The 22,503-nt window shown below is 34.1% G+C and overlaps 1 protein-coding gene across 1 annotated transcript in view; it reads left to right on the forward strand.

The window, feature by feature from the left end:
- Positions 1-22,503, forward strand: part of Ano3 (anoctamin 3) — a 390,715-nt gene that overhangs the window by 217,935 nt on the left and 150,277 nt on the right. Inside the window, exon 4 of the mRNA XM_048788513.1 lies at positions 7,004-7,122. Coding sequence (XP_048644470.1) covers positions 7,004-7,122 — 119 coding nt within the window. The remainder of the gene's footprint in view (positions 1-7,003; positions 7,123-22,503) is intronic.

Raw genomic sequence — 22,503 nt, forward strand, 5'->3', positions numbered from 1 at the left:
TTACCACTGAGCTACATCTCCATTCCTTTTAATTTTCTGTTTTTTGACAGGGTCTCACTGAGTTTCTGGGCATCTTCCTAAGGTGCTGAGACTGTCCTAGAACTTGTATTCCTTCCTATTTCCCCAAATTTCTGGGATTACAGGCATGTGATACCATGCTAGACCTGTTGATTTTCTTCATAATCTTAACCAGGCACAGTGATCCACACCTGTAATCCCAATAACTTTGGAGGTTGAGGCAGAAAAATCACGAGATTGAGGCCAGCCACAGAAACTTAGCAAGACTCTGTCTCAAAATGAATTATAAAAGCACAGGAGATATAGCTCAGGGTAATGCACCCCTGTGTTCTGTCCCAGTACCAAATCATTATTATTATCATCCTCTCATTATCATCCTCCTCCATCTGATTTAAAAAAAAAAAAATCTTCCTGCTACCGTGATCCAAACCACATCCTCTCTCCCCAAGATTTTGAAGTATATTCTAATCTTCTTCTGCATTAGCCTCTTCAGCCTATTCTTTTCTCAGAAACCAGAATGTTTTGTTAAATCTAAGGGAGAAGATAATACTCCTCTGCTCAGATTTATTCAGCGGCACCATGTTTAACTCAGAATAAAAGACAAAATTTTTTTAGGGCCTGCAACTCCAGACCTGCCGCACTCCCTTCATTAATACTATAGCATAAAATGATTCCTCTCCTTCCCTTGCCCCTGCCTCTTCATCCACACTACTCTGGTCTGTGAACAGACAAGGACTGCATGGCCCACCTGAGGGTCCTTCACTGGCAGCACCCTCTGCCTACAGTGTTCAGCCGGGGGCTTACTACCTCCTTGGCATCTTTGCTACCATGTTGGTCACCTCAGGGAGGCAATCCTGACCACTGTGTTTAAAACAGCAAGATTATTCCCTGCCCTCACACATTTTTTTCGTTTTTTCCCTGCCCACCTCTATCTTTCTTCATTGATCACATCACTGTCTAATATATAAGAGTGATGTTTGTTTTTTTGGCTCTAATACTCTCAAGTTCATGAGCAAATTTTTTCATTGTATTTTTCATTGATTCCCAACTAGAAGAATCCCTAGTACAGAGCAGAACTCATTGCATGTATTTAATGAATGAAGGGCACCTGTCAGGTAGTAACTGTACACTATCATCATCTATCCACTTAGATATTCACATAGTTATAAGAAGTGAAGTGGTATAGTGTGAGAAAAAAGCAAGTGTTTTTTTGGGCTGGGGTTGTAGCTCAGTGGTGGAGCGCTTGCCTAGCATGTGTTAGGCACTGGGTTTTATTCTCAGCACCACATATAAATACATAAAATAAAAGTCCTTTGACAACTAAAAATATATATATTTGTTTTTTTAAAAAAAGCAAGCATTTTTCAAGAAAAATAGAAATTCTCTTAAGACTTTTGTTTTATATTCAGGAAAAGTGTTTGCAGAGTTTCTGAGAACATAGGCTTCTGGTTTCTGAGTTGAGACATTTTACAAATATGGTCAAACACAGCATTACCACTTATATGACAATGGCAGAGTTTGCAGTGAATATTTTTTTAAGAGAGAGAGAGAAAAGAGAGAGAGAGAAAGAATTTTTTACTTTTTATTTTTCAGTTTTCGGTGGACACAACATCTTTACTTTATTTTTAATGTGGTGCTGAGGATTGAACCCAGCGCCCCGCACATGCCAAGTGAGCGCGTTAACACTTGAGCCACATCCCCAGCCCTGCAGTGAATATTGAAGAGAACTTTTGTGTAATTTCAGGAAAAATGGCAAGAAGAAAGATAACTACATATTGATGAAAGAATTTTATTGTTTTTTCCAATATTTAAAAATTTTTGAATGATACATGAAAATATAAGAATTATACAAACTGATGGGATACCATGTAATGTTTACATTGTATAAAGTTTAAATCAGAATAATTTATCTCCTTTAACATTTATCACTTTTCTTTGTGCTGTGAAATTTCAAAATTCTTTCTTCTAGGTTACTGCGATGCCCAGCCCATTGTTTTTATCTGCAGTCACAAGAGCACACCAGAATCTTTGGCTCTTGTTTAACTGAGTAATAATTATTAACAAAGCTTTCCCTACCACTGCCCCACTCTTCCCAGACTCTGGTAACCACCATTCTACTCTCAACTTCAAGGAAATTTTGAATTGTGTCATTTTAATTCAATTTTCTAAAATAATAAGGATATTTTTCCTTTCCTCCTCCTCCTCATCTTCTTTCTCTTTCGTCTTCTACTGAATGTGCCTTCTAAGAACCAAGTCATGCCAGACTCTATGGGCAATTAAAATTATGTGATAGAGATAGACCCTAGACCCTGAAATAATTGCTTAATTTCAGACATTTCAGACATATTCAAAGGAACCAAAAAAAATAGGAAGGAAGAAAGAAAAGATAAGAAACCAAGGAAGAATGAAATAATTAATTAAAAGAAACAAGAAGAGGAAAATTATTATGATGGGATTCAGAAGGGAACATGAGGAGATCTAGTTGGGGCTGTGGGCAGTGGGATAGCAGAAGAAGATCTGAGGAGGAAATACCACCTTCATGGATAGATGGTAAATGCTGATTCTTTCAAAACTGAATGACCCTTCCTTTAGCAAGATGATGTAAGGATATTTCTGTACAGGAATATTTATAAAAAATGAAAGAGAAAAACAGGAGAAAACTTAAGCCAAACTAAACAACAACAACAAAAAACTGCCTAAATTTTTTCAATGGAATCGGATTATATGAGTGAAAATTCTCCATAAGTTTCATTTCATGTAGTACATGGGAAATGAAAGGTATTTATTAATGTAAGTTATCATATTATCATTATAAACATGAAATTAGTAGTTAAATAATGTTTAAGGTTTAAAAGACTTTGAAGGCCTTCTTAAAAAATCTGTTCACAGATGAAGAAAAGGAAATTACATGGGTGGGAAGTGACAAATTTAGGGTGAGAAATGGCACCCCGGAACACACAGACCACCACACCTCCCCAGTAGCAAATGCTGTTTGTCTATTGCTGTTTAAAAACTCCCTGGTTTCTTGCTTGCTCTCTGCTATAAAAGGAAAGAAAGGACAGGATCAGGGAGAGAGGAAGGGAAAGGAAACACAACAGCAATACTAAGCATCTGTGCCTTACCAACTGGAAAGTTGAGGATGGTAGAATTTTGGTATCTTCTCTAGTAGATTAACCCCCAATTGCAGTTTCATTTTTGCTTATGTTTCAGTTCAAGAAAAATCTAGATATTGTACTTTTTCTTTTCTCTCTCTCTTTTTTTTTTGTTTTTGTTTTAAGATAACTTTACTGAGACATACTTTACATACCAACCAATTCATCCATTTAAAATGTACAGTTCAATACCTTTTTGTAATATCATAGTTGTGTAGTCATCATCCAAATCAATTATAGTACATTTCCATTACTTCAAAATGAAACAGACCTACACTCCTTATTTGTAACCTGCTAAAGCCCCTAGAAACCAAACTTTAGGCCATCACTACTTTACTCTTTGTATCTACGAGGCAATGTTCTGTTGGATCAATTCTTACATATTGTCTGGTTTGAAGAGACCAATTCTAAATGGAAGTTTTTCACAAAAGTCACATGTCAATTTTAAAAAATAGACTTCATAACTAGAGTTCATAACTAGGCATTTGGAATCATAAACTTCATGTTTAATGTTGAAAAGATCATCATAAAAGCACACCCCGATCGATGTATATTCCTAATTGTTTATTTTCACTGTGAGTTTTGGAATAATTGTGTGATTCTACTTTTTAGTGTGGACATGCACCAATATCAACCATCACCCTATTATATTAATAATCTATTGCTGTGTAACTTGTTTGCATACATATAACAGTTTAAAACAACAAATTTGTTATTTACTATATATGTAGGTCAGGAGTCTGAGCACAGCTTAACTCTGCAAGGGCTGCAATTAAGATGTCAGTCATGGTTGAGATCTGCTCTGAGGTCCTCTTCCAGGCTCAAATGGCTATTGCCAGCAACAGGTATAGGACTAAAAATGGTAGCTTACTTCTCTACAGCAGCAATAGAGAGCATTTCTGATTTCCGTCTATGAATTCTAAAGCCTGTTCTAATGGCTCATCTGATTGAGTCAGACCTACCCAGAACAATATCCCTTTCACTAACTCAAAATCAGCTGTTACGGGATGTTAATTACATTGAAAAATATAAATTTTCAGTTTGTTGGAAAGACTATTAAACAGAGGAAGCTAATACTTATTGATCATTATTATGTGTATACACTAGGTACTTTCACATTTTTATATTTAATTTTTATAATTGCTCTAATGGCAGGATGTTAGCAACACTGTTTAACTGAAAATGAAACTATGGACCAAAAAAGTTAAGGTCATATACCTAGCAAATTGATTAAGATTCAAACCAAATATGCATGACTTCAATGCCTGACCCTGATCTTACAACCTTACAATGCTGTCTCCAAAGAGGGAGATAAGGGCTGACCTAAGAGAAGGCATACAGCCTCTGAAGACACAGCTCTCCTGCTCTACAATTTTGCCAAACCCAGTACATCTCCATTTTGAATTTGCCTTTCTCCAGCTGTGCATTGAAATAAACTAGAAATTGTGAATTTGTTGCAGCTTTCAAGAAAACCATAAGTGGAAACATAGCCAGTATAAAGCATAGCTCTGGTCCAGAAGCCCCATTCCTTCCTCTAAGATTTCTTGTAAGAAGGCTGATATGTGATTATGCGATCAAACTTGTGGAAAAGCAGACTTAGGATACCCTGCCTTAGGATGGAGGGGGAATTCTGTATCTGCTGAGTGCATTTAAATTCTTTGTGAATATATGTGTGTGTTTTGATTTGCACATTATGCATATGCATATTAGCGGGACATTCATGAATGCACACAGCATGGTTTGCTCCAATTTATTCCCCAGTGGTTCCCCATTTCCTTCCCCTTCTGTCTTTCCATTTCCCTTTCTCTGCTCTTCTGTTTGCCTTCTATTTACTAACATGTATACTTCGTTCATTAGTACCTTGTAATTATGCACAAAGATGGGATTCATTGTGGCATATTCATTCATGCATAGTGTGGTTGATTTTGTTCCTTCGTTCTTCAAAATTCATGAAAGTAAAAGGGTGAATAGATTGGTTACCCACTGAATAATGACAGCAGAATTTACATTACTCAACTTTGGAAAACATGGTGCTCCTCTTTTCCCCTTCCGTTCTTTATGGCAAGTGTTGTCTTCTTTATTTTCTGTGTGTTGACCATTCTTGTAGCTCACCCATGTGACTCACTGCTTCACCTCTTCAGATCTAAGCTCACATGTTATTACTAGTCTCTTTAATAAAATAGCATCCTCCCACTGCCTTTAACACTTGCATACTTTCTACTTACTGTGATTTTTCTCCAGTGCTCTGATCACAAATCATATTTAATATTTTACTTAATTTTTTTTAAGAAATTGTTCTTCTCTTACTTGAATGTTCTATTAAGGCAGGGTTGTGTTTGCTACTTTTTAAGAGTTTTTTCATACCATTGGTATTTAAAAAATAATTGTTGAAAAAATGAATTATTGTTTACCTAAATTTAAGAGAAACATTATGCTATATTGACAAACATCAACTTAGAAGTCTTAGCCAGATGTGATTCAGTTTTAGATACACTCTTACTAGCTTAATGAATTTGTATATCATTTACATTCTATGTGCCTTAGTTTACTTATTAAATGTAGGTTGAATTATGCATACTTCATAAAACTGTTAATAGGAAATAATGCATGCAAAGTTTATGCTTCTTAATATGTACTTAGCAAATATTATCAATGTTAGGTATTATTAATTGGCCTAGATGTAATCACTAAATACTTAGAAGATTTTAACATAGCTGATCATTAATTTCATGCAAAAACAAGTTACGACCTACACAATCTTAGCTATACCACTGCTAATATCAAACTATTAGCTTCACATTATTTAAAAAAGAAATTAAGTTTTCTTCCCTGTAATAATTCAATTGATTGAACTCTTGAACTCCTAGGGCCTCTTACATGCCAGACATATGCTCTTCCATTGAGCCACAGCTCTATCCTCAACTGATTAAACTAAGAAAACCTTATATACTTGTTCATCAGGTCAAAATTAATACTTGATAGGTATCAAGAGATTCAATGAAATAATTTTATTCAAGCCATTTTGATATATTTGAAATGGCTGAATATATAGTTATCTAAATGTTTTTTTTAAAATTTAAAGTAATATTTGTATCATACAAAATAGGAATTTTATGAAGTATAGAAATTCTTGGTCATAATTATGGATCCCATGGAGATTTCTTATTCTGATATCTTGTTGTATACTCTTTCACATTGAATATAGCTTATTGATCACTCATATACATCTTTATTTGTAATTGATATGATAATCTCTTATACATTTTTATTATTCCAATAGTAACTATAATTTTTCATATCTCCTCTCCATTTTTGGCAGCTATAGTTTCCACTTTCTAATCTCTCTCTCTTTTTTAAAAAAGTATTTGTTGGAATAATGTTCATGGTTTTATTCTATGGATTTCTTTATCCTTCAGCAAAATTCACATTCATAAAACTTCCCAACTTTTAAGAAAACAAATTCTCAAAATTAATGCAGTTTTACTTAAGCAAATAAATGCTTATGAGTCAATTCTGTTCTTACCAATATCTCTTATCTTTAAGTTCAGTTCAGATCATCTGTCTAGTATAGTTTGAATGATTATAAATTTATTTTCAAAAAACTTAAATAGCTTTCAAATAGCACAGCTTCATTGAATTCTTACAGAGTCACTATGGAAGCATTAATAAAATTACAGGCAGACTTCCATATGATTATTCTTTTGTAAATATCAGGATGGATAATGTGAACATTATGCCTACCTAAACCTTGGGAAAACTTGAAGAGATTAGTATATTTATTGAGAAAAAGGAGAGGAAGTATAAACATGTAACTTTCTCTTTCTGTTTTTCAGCCCTAGGAAAAGAGAAGGATTACATGGATGAATCAGAACATGCTAACTATGATCGATCGCGTCTCATTAATGACTTTGTTATCAAAGATAAACCTGAATCCAAAGCAAAATCATCTAAGGTAATGCAAACAAAACTACCAATACATCATTTTTATACTGAATTTTAAAAATATTTGAATAATAGTTTACATAGTTGTTTTTTGTTTTTTTTTTGCTGAAGAACACAAAGGATCACAAATGTTAATATGTATCTTTATTAAAGACTCAAACATGAATATTTATTTACAGATATCATATTCTATTTCTATTATTTAATAACTTTATTTTATCAAAGTTTGACATTTTCTTCTTTACACTCTATTCTTTGATATTGATTTACATGTAATAATTATACATATTTATGGGATATAATGTAATGTTTCAATACATGTATAAATTATAATGATCAAATCAGGAAAATTAGAATATCTATATCTTTAAAGATTTATTACTTCTTTGTGCAGAGAACATTCATAATTCCTTTTGAAATATATGGCACTTTATTGTTTTTTTAAAATATTTTTTAGTTATACATGGACACAATATCTTTTTTTATTTATTTATTTTTATGTGGTGATGAGGATCGAACCCAGGGTCTCACAGGTGTGAGGTGAGCGCTCTACCGCTGAGCCACAACTCCAGCTCATGGCACTTTATTGTTAATTGTGGTCACTGGACTGTGCAATAGAACACCAGAACTTAGTCCTCCTATAAAAATAACATTATGTCTACCAAACAGAATTTTAAAATGTTTGATCTGAAACGTATAATTGTTCAGTAGTATTCTTTTTTGAGATTTTTTTCCTTCATTTTTCATATTTGTTTGAAAATTAGTATGGTTTAATAAATTCATACATTTTAGTCAAATGGACCAATATTTGAACTCCAGTTTCACTAATAACTAGTTGCAATAACTTGATGATATTAATTATACTCAGTAGGCCTTTTTTCTCATCTGTAAAAACTGAATCATTTCTGCTTGACAAAATTATTTGAAGAAAAAAATGAGATAACTATGTGAATGTGTCTAGGGGATATTAAAGCTGCCCACAGCTCATATTTTTATAACAATTTGGAGATTGATAATACATCATTGATATTGTAGTTCATCAACAAATGCAATATTGAAGAAAAGTTCAGTTTTTACCATGCATCAAATAAAATGCTTTTATAGACACTTCAAAGCATCTGAGCATGACCATCTAGCACCAAATGTCAAATTGATGCTGCTTGTTTTTATCATTATAACTGCATGGGATTTATATTCCCCTTTGGTGCCTTCTGAGACAAATCCAAGCTCAGGCTAAGCTCATTTATTTTATTTTTCTATTGAATAAAGTAGGGATACTTATGTAAAAAAAATGGGGTATTTAATTTAGATCAAGGACTACGAATTTTATTTCAATGATCATTGCACAGCTAATAATCACATTTTGATTATAATTTTATGCATGATATTTGATTTTATTTTGCTTAGATTAATTTTGCAAGTTCTTTATTAGTCACTACTGATGAATTTGTGAAGAAATGTAGCAGAATTTTAATGTTACTACAGAATCATGAGTGAGACCAAACATTAATAGACTCAGGGCTAATTGTTTATAACAAGTTTCTTCATTTCTGTTTCTCTGGGTTTTGTTAAAGAGGATTACAATTCTATTCCAGTGATTCTCAGATTTTCTTTGCAAGTCAGAGCTTTATCTCTCTGCATTAACTTCATGTGTTCCCTGTGTCTGGTCAATATAAAGATTATCTGGAAAGTCTCTTTAATTTGTGAAGAACTATTTCAATTGAACCAATAGAAAGAATTATAAGAGAAATTGAGATCTTATCCCTTAGGGTGCTTATAATATTATTTTAAAAAGCTTTAAATAAATAGAAAATGAGCTAATTAAATATATTCTCTTATCTACCTCTTCAGAATTTATCACCTTGCAAGCAGTGATATCTATCATTTTATTTCTAGTCATAGTAACCATTATCCAAGTCTTTGACTTGGCTTGAACCTTTATAATATTAATGTTAAAAATTATCAGTTAAACCTTCATTAATATTTTGGATTTGATAGTAAAATATCAGAATATTTTAACAGACCACAGTAGTCTAATTCAAAAAATCCTAGTGAGACGTCCTACTGAATCTGCTTGATTACCTACCCATCAACTATTCCACTTCTGCTCAAACCGGAAAAGCATCCAGAGTCACCCAGGAGACCACACTCCCAGCTTCTATCAAATTATGTCCACTTTTCTAACCATTTCAGAGGTTAGAGTGCAGCACAATTTCCATTTGAAAAAGGGTTGTACTGTAATAGCAAAAAAAAAAAAAAATTGTTTGAAAGTCATTTAGCTAGAACTTGAAAAGTTTAGATACAAGGGAGGAGCAATATAATCTGCTCAGAAAATGCTTTGTGTATATTTGTCACAGGAAATCTGAAAAACAAAAATGTATTGAGCTTAATTTTTATTGATTGAACTACTAGCTGGATACCATATACTTTATAAATTTGTTGGCCTTCTTTTCTTTACAACCCACATTGAAATTTTGAGTTTATCTGTGCATATAGTGGGGATATATCTTTTAGGTTAGATATCATGAAATTGATGATCTTCATTACTTTGTGACCCACAAATAGCTACTTTAATAGGGTTCAAATTGACATTTATATGTAAAACATATATTTATATTCATATTTATGAAGAATGGATATATATATATATATATATATATATATATATATATATATATATATATAATCTGATACACACACAGAGTATTTCGTGGTACTGGGATCAAACTTAGAGCCTTATACATGATAGGCAAACATTCTATTACTGAGGTACATTCAAAGCCCTAATTTTTTGTATATATATTAAATTGCACATCTAAAAACCTATGCTTTACAGCACCATTCATTTGTGATAATTGCACTTGTTGTGATGTTCCTTGTGCACTTTGTGCATACTAGCTGATATTTTACTTTTTCACTAAAGTTACACAGTTGCAAAGGGACCATTTTAAGACATGACAAAGCAAGTTCATAAATAGTCAATGGAAGGGAGTACAAACTCAAAAGGGGAAAATAATGTGTGGTGTAAAACTATGCAGCAAGTAATAACTAGAATTGGATTATAGAAAACAAATAGGGCTTTCTAACAAACTTTGTCTTCAGCTACAGTTTAGGATCATAGAAAATAACTGTAGATCCTTTGAGGTAGTCTCTTATTCTGAATTTATGAGGAAGCTCAGTTGAAATTGTCAAATGTAAAATCAAACCAAGAAATCCAGAAATACATCTGACTAGTTTGGTGGGTATTGGGGTGTAGATAGACTCTACATCTGTTTGAAAAAAATTTTTGTCAATTATTGTGCAAACATTTCTTAACTGATTTTTAAGTCAGTTGTGAATTTTTATTTTTATCATGTATCCACCACTCAGTACATTTATAAACAAACAACTGTGTAGTTTTTTAGGCTAATCATAAGAACAATAAATTCTATCTTTAGAATATTGGTGTGTGTGTGTGTGTGTGTGTGTGTGTATGTTTTGAACCCAAGTCCTCCCACTTGCTAGGCATGTGCTCCATCATTGACCTATATCCACAGCCCAAACATTTGTTTTTAAATCATGAACTTTTAGTATGTGTTATTTTTATGGAAACTCTCATATTATAGAGATTAAAACCATTTATAATATTAGTATCTAATATTATGAAGTAAAATCAATAAAGCAATAGTATTTATTAGGAAGCTACTATATGCAAAACTGGACAGAAGAAGATGGAAAACACTAGGGTCCAAGTATAAGGAGGTAGTTCAGGAGATAGATATGTCTATACATGCAGAAGCCCAAGAAGCTATCAAAATTGGAGATGGCACTACACAAGATCTAAGTCTGTATTCAGCTAGCCTCAGGGTTACTTCATGTCCTAAAGTTAGGGAAATCTTTAAAAATCTTTTTTCCAATAAATGCAAATAGAATTTATCATCTTAGTGTAGTCATTCCTAAGTGTCTGGGGGTGATTGGTTCCAGAATTCCTGTGGATATCAAAATCTACACATGCTCAAGTCCCTTCCATGAAATAGAGCTATACACACATTCCCCTATACTTTACATCTAGTCATCTCTCTTGCTTACTTATGGCACCTAATACCATGGAAATACTCTGTAAATAGTAGATAATGTAGTAGTCATGAGAAGAAAATAAAACTTAACATGTTTGGTACAGATGCAATTTTTTAAAATATTTTCAGTGTGTGTTTGGTTTAGTCCATGTGAGTGGAACTCACAGATATGGAGCACTCACTATATTCACTTCAGGTATAATCTTGTCAATTAAAACAGCTATTTAAGTCCAATTTTAGTCATTCATCTGGTAGCTTAAATTGTCACTGTCTCTTAATTTCTGGAAAATTGTGTATTATCACCTTCAGAACACTAAAAGCCCTATACAAGATTTGGAAGCAAAGAATCATTTAGGAAAGTGAAATTGTTAGAAATGTTCACATGAAAGGTGATTGTAGAAAACTATTGAGGTCATCTCCTTCTTAACTTCCCTATCATATGGCTAGTGATGCCAGTCTTACAGAAGTATTCCCATTACTCACCTGTTACCTGTTGAGTAAAAGAGGAACACCATCTGCCAGTGCCACATGACACAAACTGAATAGCCCTGTGATCTAATTTTAATGAACTGCTAAAATATTCATATCAAGATTTTCCTGGTCTATTGCCTCTGCTGTTTGATTTGATACTCAACATCTCTTCAAAGAGGAAGTCATAGTAATTTGGAAAATAGATTCGTATCCCCAGACTCACTATGGGCAACATCTATAGTTGTTAATTTTGGCGTCTGAAATGATAGTAGCAAGAGTAAAAGATTCATTAACATCTAGGATGGAAGCCATGGACTCTGCTTATTCCAACCTAGAATAACTCTAGGTGTTCTACAACAATAATAAAGAAAAACCGGCCCATCCTCTACCTCCACAAAGCTCCAGCAGCTCTCAATAGCTGTGTTTAGAACTGAACTACAGTATGAATCCAGTAGAATTAAGACTTGAACATATTTAACTGGGAGAATAGAATTAGATGAGTGCACTATTAGGCTTTGAGTCAGTGTGACCAAAACACCTGACAAAAACAACTTAGGGAAGGAAAAGTTTAATTTGGCTCACAATGTCAGATGTCTAAGTCCACAAGTCAGCCAGCTCCATTGTTCTGGGTCTGAGGAGAGGCAGAATATCATGGCAGAACGTTATGGTAGAGAAAAGATGCTCACATCATGGCAGCCAGGGAGCAGAGAGGGAGAGAGGAAGGGGTTAGGGGAAAAGGTAAAGTCTACCAGGCAAGACCCCAGAGACCTATTTCCTCCAACTAGTTCCCATCATGATGGGGCCAGAAACCAAAAGATCCAATCATTGCTTAAAATCCCTACCTCTGAATCTTGCTTTCAACACATAAGCTTTTGTGCAATGTTCCAGATACAAAACATAACAATGAGGATTGAATTTGGGCGGGGTGGGGTAGAGAATTATACTTTGGAAGGTGACATGCCTACTTAGAAAGTCTTCTTTTATAATTAATACAAGGAAACATACCAAGATGCCAATGATTTTTTCCCCTCTCATCTCACTATTGTTTTGGTAATTAGACACATAGTAAGATTTCCAAATAGCAAATTTATTGGTTTTCCCTATGAATGTGTAAGAGTTCCTCATGAGAGCTTTGTCTTACATGTTTCTTGGAGAATTTTAGCTCCAAAATGAGAGCTACAATAACTTGCCTGCACAAATTTTACTCACATTGGTGGAATGTGAAAGCAAATTCAATAAATTATTGTGTGGGCATATCAGTTAAACAATACAACAAATATTCCACTTGGTTCTTACATTCAATCAATTATAAATCCATATCAAGCCAGTTCTTGCATTGCTGAGACATGAAGAAAGCTAGAAAGATCCAATTAGAAATTACTTGAGCATATTAAAAGTCAAATCTGCATCATTAAGCAGATCTCTAGATTGTGTATGTAGCAGAAAAAGAAATGGATTGGGAGTTTTTATATTACTAAATGTTGATAACATGAAATAATGTGACACTTAACTTTGATTAAGGACCTCTCAAGGAATTTGTGGGTAACTTCTGTACCTTAACAACAGCTTTAAAAAGTAAAGTTTATTTTACCCCCATCTTGTAGGTGAGCACACTTAGGTTCAGATTGCTAACTTCCTGTTATCATTTAGCTGGTAGATAGTAGGCAGGATTGCATAGAAGCCACACATTATTAAACACTGTGCTACACTGTAATGAAGGTATGTGCAAAGGTCTCTAGAAGTCACCAGACTAGTATATTGACGATTTAGGGAACATATTCACATGACTAGGAAATGATCATGTACAGTACCAACCACAAATCTTGCATATTCCTCGATATTTATATCTAAGATAAAATATGATAAAATGGAGGACCTATGTTTAGATTCCAACAAATTATTTAACAACTATCCCTTCCAATCTGCTTACAGACCTTTATCTCCCATGTCCTCTTTCTGCATTCACTTTGTCATGCACAGTTCAAATTCCACCAGATGATTCAATCAAAATATGAATATTTTGAGAAATTCCTCACAATTCTTGGTGGAAAAGGAAAAGTCATCAAAATAAACACTGCTGAGTTTACTGGATAATGTCTGATAATTGTAGGTTTTCAAATTATCGTTAATTGTTTTCTTGTGGTGGTTGAAGTCTTGCAGGATGCAAACTCGAATTCCATATGAATGCCCCAGTCCCAGAAACCTATTGATTTTACTAATCCCTTCATACCACAGGCACTTTAAACACAGAGGTTCCATTTGTCTCCCATTTGTTTCATGAAGGTTTCAACTTATTCCATTAAATTTCCTATTTTCATGAACCTTTTGGAAAATCAATTTATTTGTAAGCATAGTGGTTAATTCAAGACCATATCAATTGACTTGTTGGTTCTTAGGTTCAGAGTCTTATAGATCCCAATTACAAGCTGCCGGTGGAGGCTTCTTGATAGCAATAAATGTAATCCTTTGTTGTATCTCATCATGTAATGTTAACCACAGGGGAGCAAAGTGTTCAACTTTATTTGTCTGTTTTAGTTTTAGACAGCAGCAAATTCTGTTGTTCTCAGAGCTCACATCATCAGCCCAGAGGCAATATAATGCAGTGTCAAATTTAACAAATGCAGGATTTTTCAGAAACAATAAAAGTTTCTGTTGTACCTTTCTCCAGTGATAAGACAATGAGGCAGTTTCCTTTATATACTAGGAGAAAAAAAGGAATGGTGAAACCCACTCAGCTAACTATCAGGAAAGTATTACTTGATTTGCCAATAATAAAGTTAGTTGTGTTTGCCCGACCCCTATTACTCCAACTGAAACATACCTCCCACCTTTTGTGTTAATCTACCCTGCTCGTTCAAATACACATATGCGATAAAGTATTAAAAAATGACAGTAAAATCATCAAAATGTCACTGACATTATGACTAAATGTCACCTACATGAATCATACATAGGCACTATTAACTGGTGACAGATGAAGGCAGCCCCCTAACCTACCCCAAAACCATCCCCTAAAAATAAAAAGCAATACAGAAATTCTTATAAAGACATGAATTGTCTTTTTCTTTTTAAGTCATTATTCAGTCTCAGCCATTTAAAGAGTTGTCTAAAAACCCTCCAGTCAAATGCTTTGTGCAGCATTCAATATGTACGACTCTAGCTAATGGAAAAGGCAGGCGGTGGAAGGGAGAACTTTCAGTTGTCATGCTGAAGAGTGCTTTAAAGAAGATTGTCATTTGAGACTCTCTTGTCAGCAATGAAGGATTCCAAATGCCGCTGAACCCAGAATTCTGACTGTGGTATGTTTAAAAGTGCATCATTCTAGGAATACTATGTTACTTTTCTTTTTTTCTTAAACATGTATAGAGAAGCCAGTTAAGACTAATTGCTACGATACTGATTTCAAATTGTGAGTGAATATATTTCAAAATACTAGGTAAATAATTTAAAAAAAAATAAGAAATAGTATGATCTAAATGTGTTTATTTTTATTTGTCAGTGTTTTTCTTGCATGTGAAACAATTGCCACCTCTCTGAAGTTTTGACTTTTTAAATGCATTTGATTATTGATTTCATTGAAATAGTTACAAAATCTACTCTAAAATAGTTCTTGATGCAAAATTATATAAAATGTGACTATTTACAAAATAAATATTTTCTAAATGTTCTTAAGTAATTATTTCATATAAGAATTTTTATGAAATAATGTCTGCCAAAGTATAATTTAATAGAAAAAATGAATTTAAAGAAGCATATCTCAGGATTAAATGTTGAATGAAACAGGTTTGAATTTCACTGATATGTAAGCAAATGAATGTAATGTTTTCAACCTGCTGTTTTTATTTTCTAATAGTTTTAAAGGAATTTTTTTAAAAAAATAATTTTTGTCCCAGTCTTTGCTTTCATTTGTTTGTTTTAAAATGTTAAATGCTTCCATTTGGAGATCAGAATTTCAGTTTCTCCATTTACATTCAAGGTGAGCTCTTTTAAAAGGGATAATCATTGATATGGAAATAGGTGTTCTTTTCTTGAAGAAAAATAAGTACCTAAAAGGTTCCTTAAATACTATTTAACATGTAAAAGTCAGTGTGCAGGAAAAGTATACTCAAATATATTCTCAGTAAATTGCTTATAAAGAAGGAAACATTTAAAATTTACCTATTAAATTTTTTAAAAAATGTTTATTTCATTAAAAACTCTGCAGAATACCTTATTCTCAACTCTATCATAGACTATTCTATTTAAAAAATGATTGGCTTTGGATCTTTATTAGATAAACCAGAGAATCTATGATTTTCATTAAATAAAACTGGATGGGGAAAAATACATGCTCTAGGAAATAGCACTTAACATAATGCCTGTTACATTATGGAAATTCAATCAGTATTGTCCTTCTCTCTTTTCTTTAGTTCCCCTTTTACATTTCACACTGAGTATTTAGACTTGCTTCGTAATTTTTATTCTTTCCATTTATGCATGTCTTATTACATGGAGTTCAGAGTCTTGTTCTTTACAAACAGATAACTTGGGTGGTTTGGATCCAATCTGATTTATTTTCCCTTCTTTTTTGGTATCACATGATATTTTGTTGCTCAGTGAATCAACTCTATTTTATAAGATACTTCAAATGTGAAAAACTAACAATTCTCATCTAAATACATGACCTAAAATCACTATTGAAAAATTCACCTCAAAAGTAAAATGTCGGATAAATTATCTGGGTCAATTCATTGCTTGAACCATCTTGAGAAAAATAAAAATGCAGTTTTTCTATACAGATACTTAAATTTTAACTTAATTAATAATCACCTATCAATATAAAAAGTAGCTTCATATTTGAGGACTCCTCAAAAAAGTATATGATACATAATTAAATTTTATATGGTAAGAAATATGTATGTTTCACAATCATAAAAGCAACCTTATAAGTAGAATTGTCACTTATTGTTATGTTAGGATAAAATGTATTTTTTTGTGTGACATTTCTTCCTCAATAAAATGAGAGGTTAAATTCAGTGGCATTTGAAGTTCATATCTCATATTCTAAGAAATTTTGGGTCTTCCCAAATTTTCCCTAATGAGGCAAAATGTGTTTGTATGTTTTCTAAACCAATACCGTATAAAAATGGTTGTCAAACTAGTGAATGTAAAAAATTTCTTGTAAGACTTCTTAAAAATAGAAGACTGGGCTCTCTACCTGTGGGGCTTCTACTCACAATACTTTCAATAGAGGCCTTCAAATTTGCATTTTTAACAATTGACCAGTTGACCCTGAGGCATCCATCATCATATGTACCCTATCTGAGAACCACTGCCTAAACCTTCCTTTAATAGCTCTGGTGTTTTGAGAGCCAACTAAGTGCCCAGCTCTATATAAGTCAGAGAATACATTCATGAAAAAAACAGGTAAAATCCCTATTGTTGTAAAGTTTGTAGTTTAGTGGAGGAGTCAGAAAATAAATAGGTAAGCCAAAGCAAAGTGTCTGTTTACAACTTGTAGGAAGTAGGTACAGGGTAATGGAAGAGTGCTACCCAAATGGTCAGGGAGGCAGCCTCAGAAGGTAGGTAGGTGTTCAGAGCAGGAACTGAAAAGTAAGCCAGTAGAGGGCAGAGTGAGAGAAAGGCATTCAAGGAAGAAGAGTGGCTTCTGTGAGGGCCCTGGGGTGGGTACCCAGAGCTTATGTGTTTAAGAAACTGATATGTGGCCTGTGTGGCAGGAACAGAGAGACTGAGCACCAGGACGGCCCAGGATGAGAGGAGAGAGAGAGGTAAGCAGGCAGGCACAGTGTTGTAGAGGCCTATGAAGGGGAGCCGGAGTGGTGTTCTAAGTCCACAGGGTTTTTTAAGATTTCTGTGTTCATGGTGTTGCTCTGTCTCCAAAAGTGGAGAGCAGTGGTGGAGGTGAGATGGCCTTAAGCAGTCCACTTGGAAAGCAAGGGTGGGTTGGTCAAGAGTGGCTGCAGTTGATGTGTATCCATCAGTCAGTTTCCAACATTAATATGTGGAAGCCACTTAGATATCTAAACACACAGATGGCAATTACTCAAAGTCACATTGAGATTGCTTACTTGATGATATGCAAACAGGTCAAAGCAGTGAAAAAGCAAGTTGGAAAGCAAAATTAAAATTATGTGTTTGTGCATGTATGTGTGTGTGAGTGAGATCAGTGACAGCAGTGGGAATACAGGTGATTTTAAAATTCCCTTTATTTTTGATTTCTGCAGTTAGAAAAATTGCATGTTGTTATAAAATCTATAAATTCAACTCTATCATTGACTTTGAGAAAGTAATCACAAGTTGAATTATTAATTGATTTCTGTGTTTGTGTGTGTGTGTGTGTGTGTCTTTGCCTTCACACGTATGCTTAAGCCAGGTACTATATAGAGTGGATACAAAATGAGTAAAACTTGGTTCCTGTTCTCAAAAAGTTTGCACTTTAGTGGAGGCAACAATAAAAGGGACTCTTGAGGAATGGTGCTTAAATGTTAGTGTGGATGAGCATTCTTTTCGTGATTTGAGATTTCTTCAAGGTATGAGCTACTCCTATTACAACCAACACCCAATGGGTCTTGAGTACTCTTACCCTTCCTATGCCCAGGTGACTTTGCATGTTCAGTACCTCTGCCTGGGAATGTCCACACTTAGTGCCTTCTATGCATTCTTTAGGACTCAAGTCACATGTCACTTTTGAATAAAGTTGCTTTTTTTTCTCCTCCTTAGGACAGTGACTCCATCTTTGCCATCATAGCAACCCCCACCACACACACACACACACACAATGGCAGAAATCACCACATCATAATTATATATCCTCTTTCTTCCTCCCTGACTATATTACCTTCTCTTAAAGGAGAGAGACTCTGGATTATTTTTCTTTGTAATTACCTCAGCACCTTGCACAGAATTTGACTCATGACAGGAATTCAGGAAAAAACTTGTTAAATGAGTGAACTACTAAAAGAAATTAGGACAACATTGCAACTGGAGGTGAAATAGTTATTCTTAATGTGGCCTTCAAGAGAAAAGGGATCATTTATGAAGAAATAAAACAAAATTGCTTTAAAAATAGGTAAAATTTTCTGGTTAGTTTTGCTTCTAGGAATTTGTATTTATAATATAATTGGAGAGGCTAAGAGGGAAACATGAATGAGGATATTCACTGCATCATTGTGAATTAAAGCAAAAAATAATTTAGCAAAACAAGCCTAAATATTCTTCCTTTGGAGGTAAATAAAGAAAGATATAAATATAAAAATGAATAGTGTTCAGCTACTTAAAAGTGCAAGGGGACAAGGCCAATGTGTCCTACTAATCCTTGAGTGGGCCAAATACACAATCATACATAGAATATGTGAATATGAAATCATGGTATCACTGACTCCTGGGAGTCACCATATCAAGATCGGTGAGACCTGGTACTAAAATTCTTTGACCCAACTCAGGTTCAACAGATAACACTATATATTGATGTAGAGCTATATGGCAGACTTTTGGTATTTTACTCAAGCATCACTTCTTTTGCTGGCCCTCATTCCCTATCCTAAGTTGGACAATCAGAATTTTCCATTCTCTTGGCTACAATGAAGATTCAGTGATGGATAAGTTTCCCAAGTTGAATTCTACACTATACACACACACACACACACACACACACACACACACACACACACACATATACTCAGGTATAGGAGGAAAGTTATTTTTAGTAATGTTAAAGCAAAATGAGCAGAAGGTTATTAGCTTGGATTTCTTTCTCTACTCAGAACTTTATGTAAGCAAACTGAAACAAAAATTGAAGGTTTTTTTTTCTTTTTTCTTTTCTTTTTTTTTGTGTGACTGACTTAGGGCAGAGGGCAAGATAGAAAATATCTGGCCTCAGTTGATCACAAACAGACAACCAGTAGATTGGGGACTTCCCAATACACCATGCACAAATAAGATGAACGTGAACTATAGCCATTAAGTGCTTTCCTTACATTGCATTTGCAAGCAGCCTGTAAAAGTCCACTGCTTGTTGCTACTAGAGTGGGAGTGGAGCACTCTGAACATCTTCCAGTTTTGTATGCAACACAATTCACAAATGGTTCTCTGCTCAAATGAACTCTCAATTTTATATTGTCAAAAATGTTTCTCTTAACAGCAGAAGTGAAAGAGGAAAACACAACAGAATTAAAACATGGAGATGTAATAGTAGAATGGGAATCTTGACAATTGCATTTGGATCTCCAGAACCAGCTATTTCTAAAACTAACTAATTCTGGATATTTTAGTGGTATAAAGCTGAGTAAATACTATTGTATGAACATTAAAAGCTAATGCTGTGGTTAGGGAGAAGCTGTGGTTATCAGTTTTGAACTGTGTTTCTGTTATTTGGAGAATCAAAGTGTCCTAGTTAATGTAGATATCCATGATATACTGAATAATAAGAAAATAGTGTATAACTGCATGCATTAATTCCATGTGTGTATATGTGTTATATATTACACATCATATGTAATATATATGCATAAACACATGTTTAATCCATATTCTAGAAGATGGAGATGAGAAAGACAACTCTGAGCTTGTAATAACAAGTATTTCTGAACTACTATCTCTTGCAATATATTCACCTTCTATTTATTTATGTCATTCATATGTTATAGGAAAAAAACAAAAGAGGAGCAGGGAAAAATGAAATGGAGTTGAAAAATGTCATTGTTAGGAGCACAGAAAAGGGTTTTGGTAATTGGAGGAAGCACATGAGGAAAGGTACTAAGTTTGGACTAAGTCATGTAAGTACAGGGCCAAGGCCAGAGACTTGCCTGGCTACAGCCCACAGTGTGGGGAGAATCAGGCTGGAGAGAGAATACAGGTGTGAGGAAAATATGGATTTATATAACAAGTCCTATGCCAGGAAAACACGCATCCGTAAACAGACTTCTATGACATTTTTCAAACTTAACAAAGCACTATTAACACTGAGTTGAATTAAAAAATCAGATGACTGAGCATCTACTGAGCAACAGTTGAAACATCATTGAAACAGAAGCTGTGTTATTAGTTAACTCATCTTCCATATCTTATCCCTCACATAAATGGCCTCTTGAGTTTGTTATTAACACCTCAGTTTAATTCTTAAGGACATGTATGTCAGTAGAAAGAATTTTTTAATGTATAACGCACAAAGTGTCAGGCTATGGTCTTTTATATATTTGCCACAGAGGTAAGCAAATGTAAAAATTAAAAATAAAAGTAATTACAAAATTACTGAGCAAATGCTACATGTTAAAGAGTACATAATGCTTTCATAATAGGAATATGAAATAATTGATGTGATTCTTTTCCTCTACTAGGAATATAAATATTTCAATATAACTTGATACTGTCAAGAACTTGGCCCCTAGAATTAGGATGTGGATTTGATTTGTGGCACTTTCATTTACATGTCATGTGGCATTGGGCCTTAGAGTTCCTATCTATACATTATGTGTGGGGACATGGTAGTGACAGTTAATAATACCTCCCTCACTGGGTAATTGTGGGGAATGAATGAGTATGCATTAAAGAGCTTCAAATAGCTCAGTGGTAGAGTGTGTGCTTAACATGCACAAGGCCAAGGCCCTGGGTTCAATCTCTTGAACCAGAAAAAAAAATTAACAGTATGGGAACATAGTAAATGTTCCTTAAAAATGTAGTCATATTATTAAAGATCAGAAAATCAAGGATTTTAGATGTTAAAGGACTGATTCAAGAATTATAGACATAGTGGTGGGCAAGATGGCTTTCCTCACAAGTTGTTTGATTCTGTATAACAGGGAGCAAGGTTTAGGGTAGGGAAAGGAGAGACAGAGGAGGAAGTGGTTAGAAGTTTGTAGAGGAAAAAAGTAGGTATGGGCAAGATAGAAAAAATCCTGAAGAAGAGATTTTTCTGTATCTCTGTGTGACATAGAACCTCTTCTCATTTTCCTTTTAATGTACATGGAAAATTCTGCTAATCTTCATAGGTGAGAACTTTGGGAAGGAAATAATGATGATGAGTGGAGGTTCATAATTATTGTATGTTATGTTTGTAACCGAAAACAAAAAGACCTACAGTGTTGAATAGTAGAAAGCTAGTTTCTGAAAATGTTGTGTTTGAAGGGGCTGAATCATGTCTAGGATGGACCACATTGGTACAATTTACCTCCAAGTACATGATGGGGATGGAAGGAGGAGCATAAGACACCTGACAGAAGTGGGCTATCTAAAACTGAGAAAGCAGAGAGGGAAGAAGGGCTGTAAAGAAAACTGGGCTCTGTTGTTGCTCCAAGAAATTTCTCAAAGGAAATAAAACTTCAAGCAATATGTATATAAAAGATCAGCCTCTCTTTTTATCTCCACTAAGCAACTCTTTTTAAAAACTAAATGTTTTTATTTGTTCTAATTGGTTGTATATGACAGTAGAATACATTTATGTACTTTGATATATACAAATGGAGTATAATTTCTCATTTTTCTGGTTGTACATGTGGTAGAATCACATTGTTCATGCAGTCATATATGAACATAAGGTAATAATAAGGTAATGTCTGTTTTGTTTTATTATCCTTTTTCTCACCAAACCCCCTTCCCTCCCTTCACTCCTAAGCTATTCTTTTTTTTTTGGGGGGGGGGGGTGGGGAGTGCTGGGGATTTAACTCAGGGGCACTTGACCACTGAGCCACATTTCCATTCCTATTTTGTATTTTATTTAGAAACAGGGTTTCACTGAGTTGCTTAGCACCTGCTTTTGCTGAGACTGACTGAACTCGAAATCCTTCTGCCTCAGCCTTTCGATTCTTGAATAACAAGAACCACAATGGAGATTATACTTGTGATTTGAGATTGATTTGGTAGATTACCAA

Source organism: Marmota marmota, unplaced genomic scaffold (genome assembly GCF_001458135.2).
Source record: "Marmota marmota marmota unplaced genomic scaffold, marMar, whole genome shotgun sequence".
NCBI lineage: Eukaryota > Metazoa > Chordata > Mammalia > Rodentia > Sciuridae > Marmota > Marmota marmota.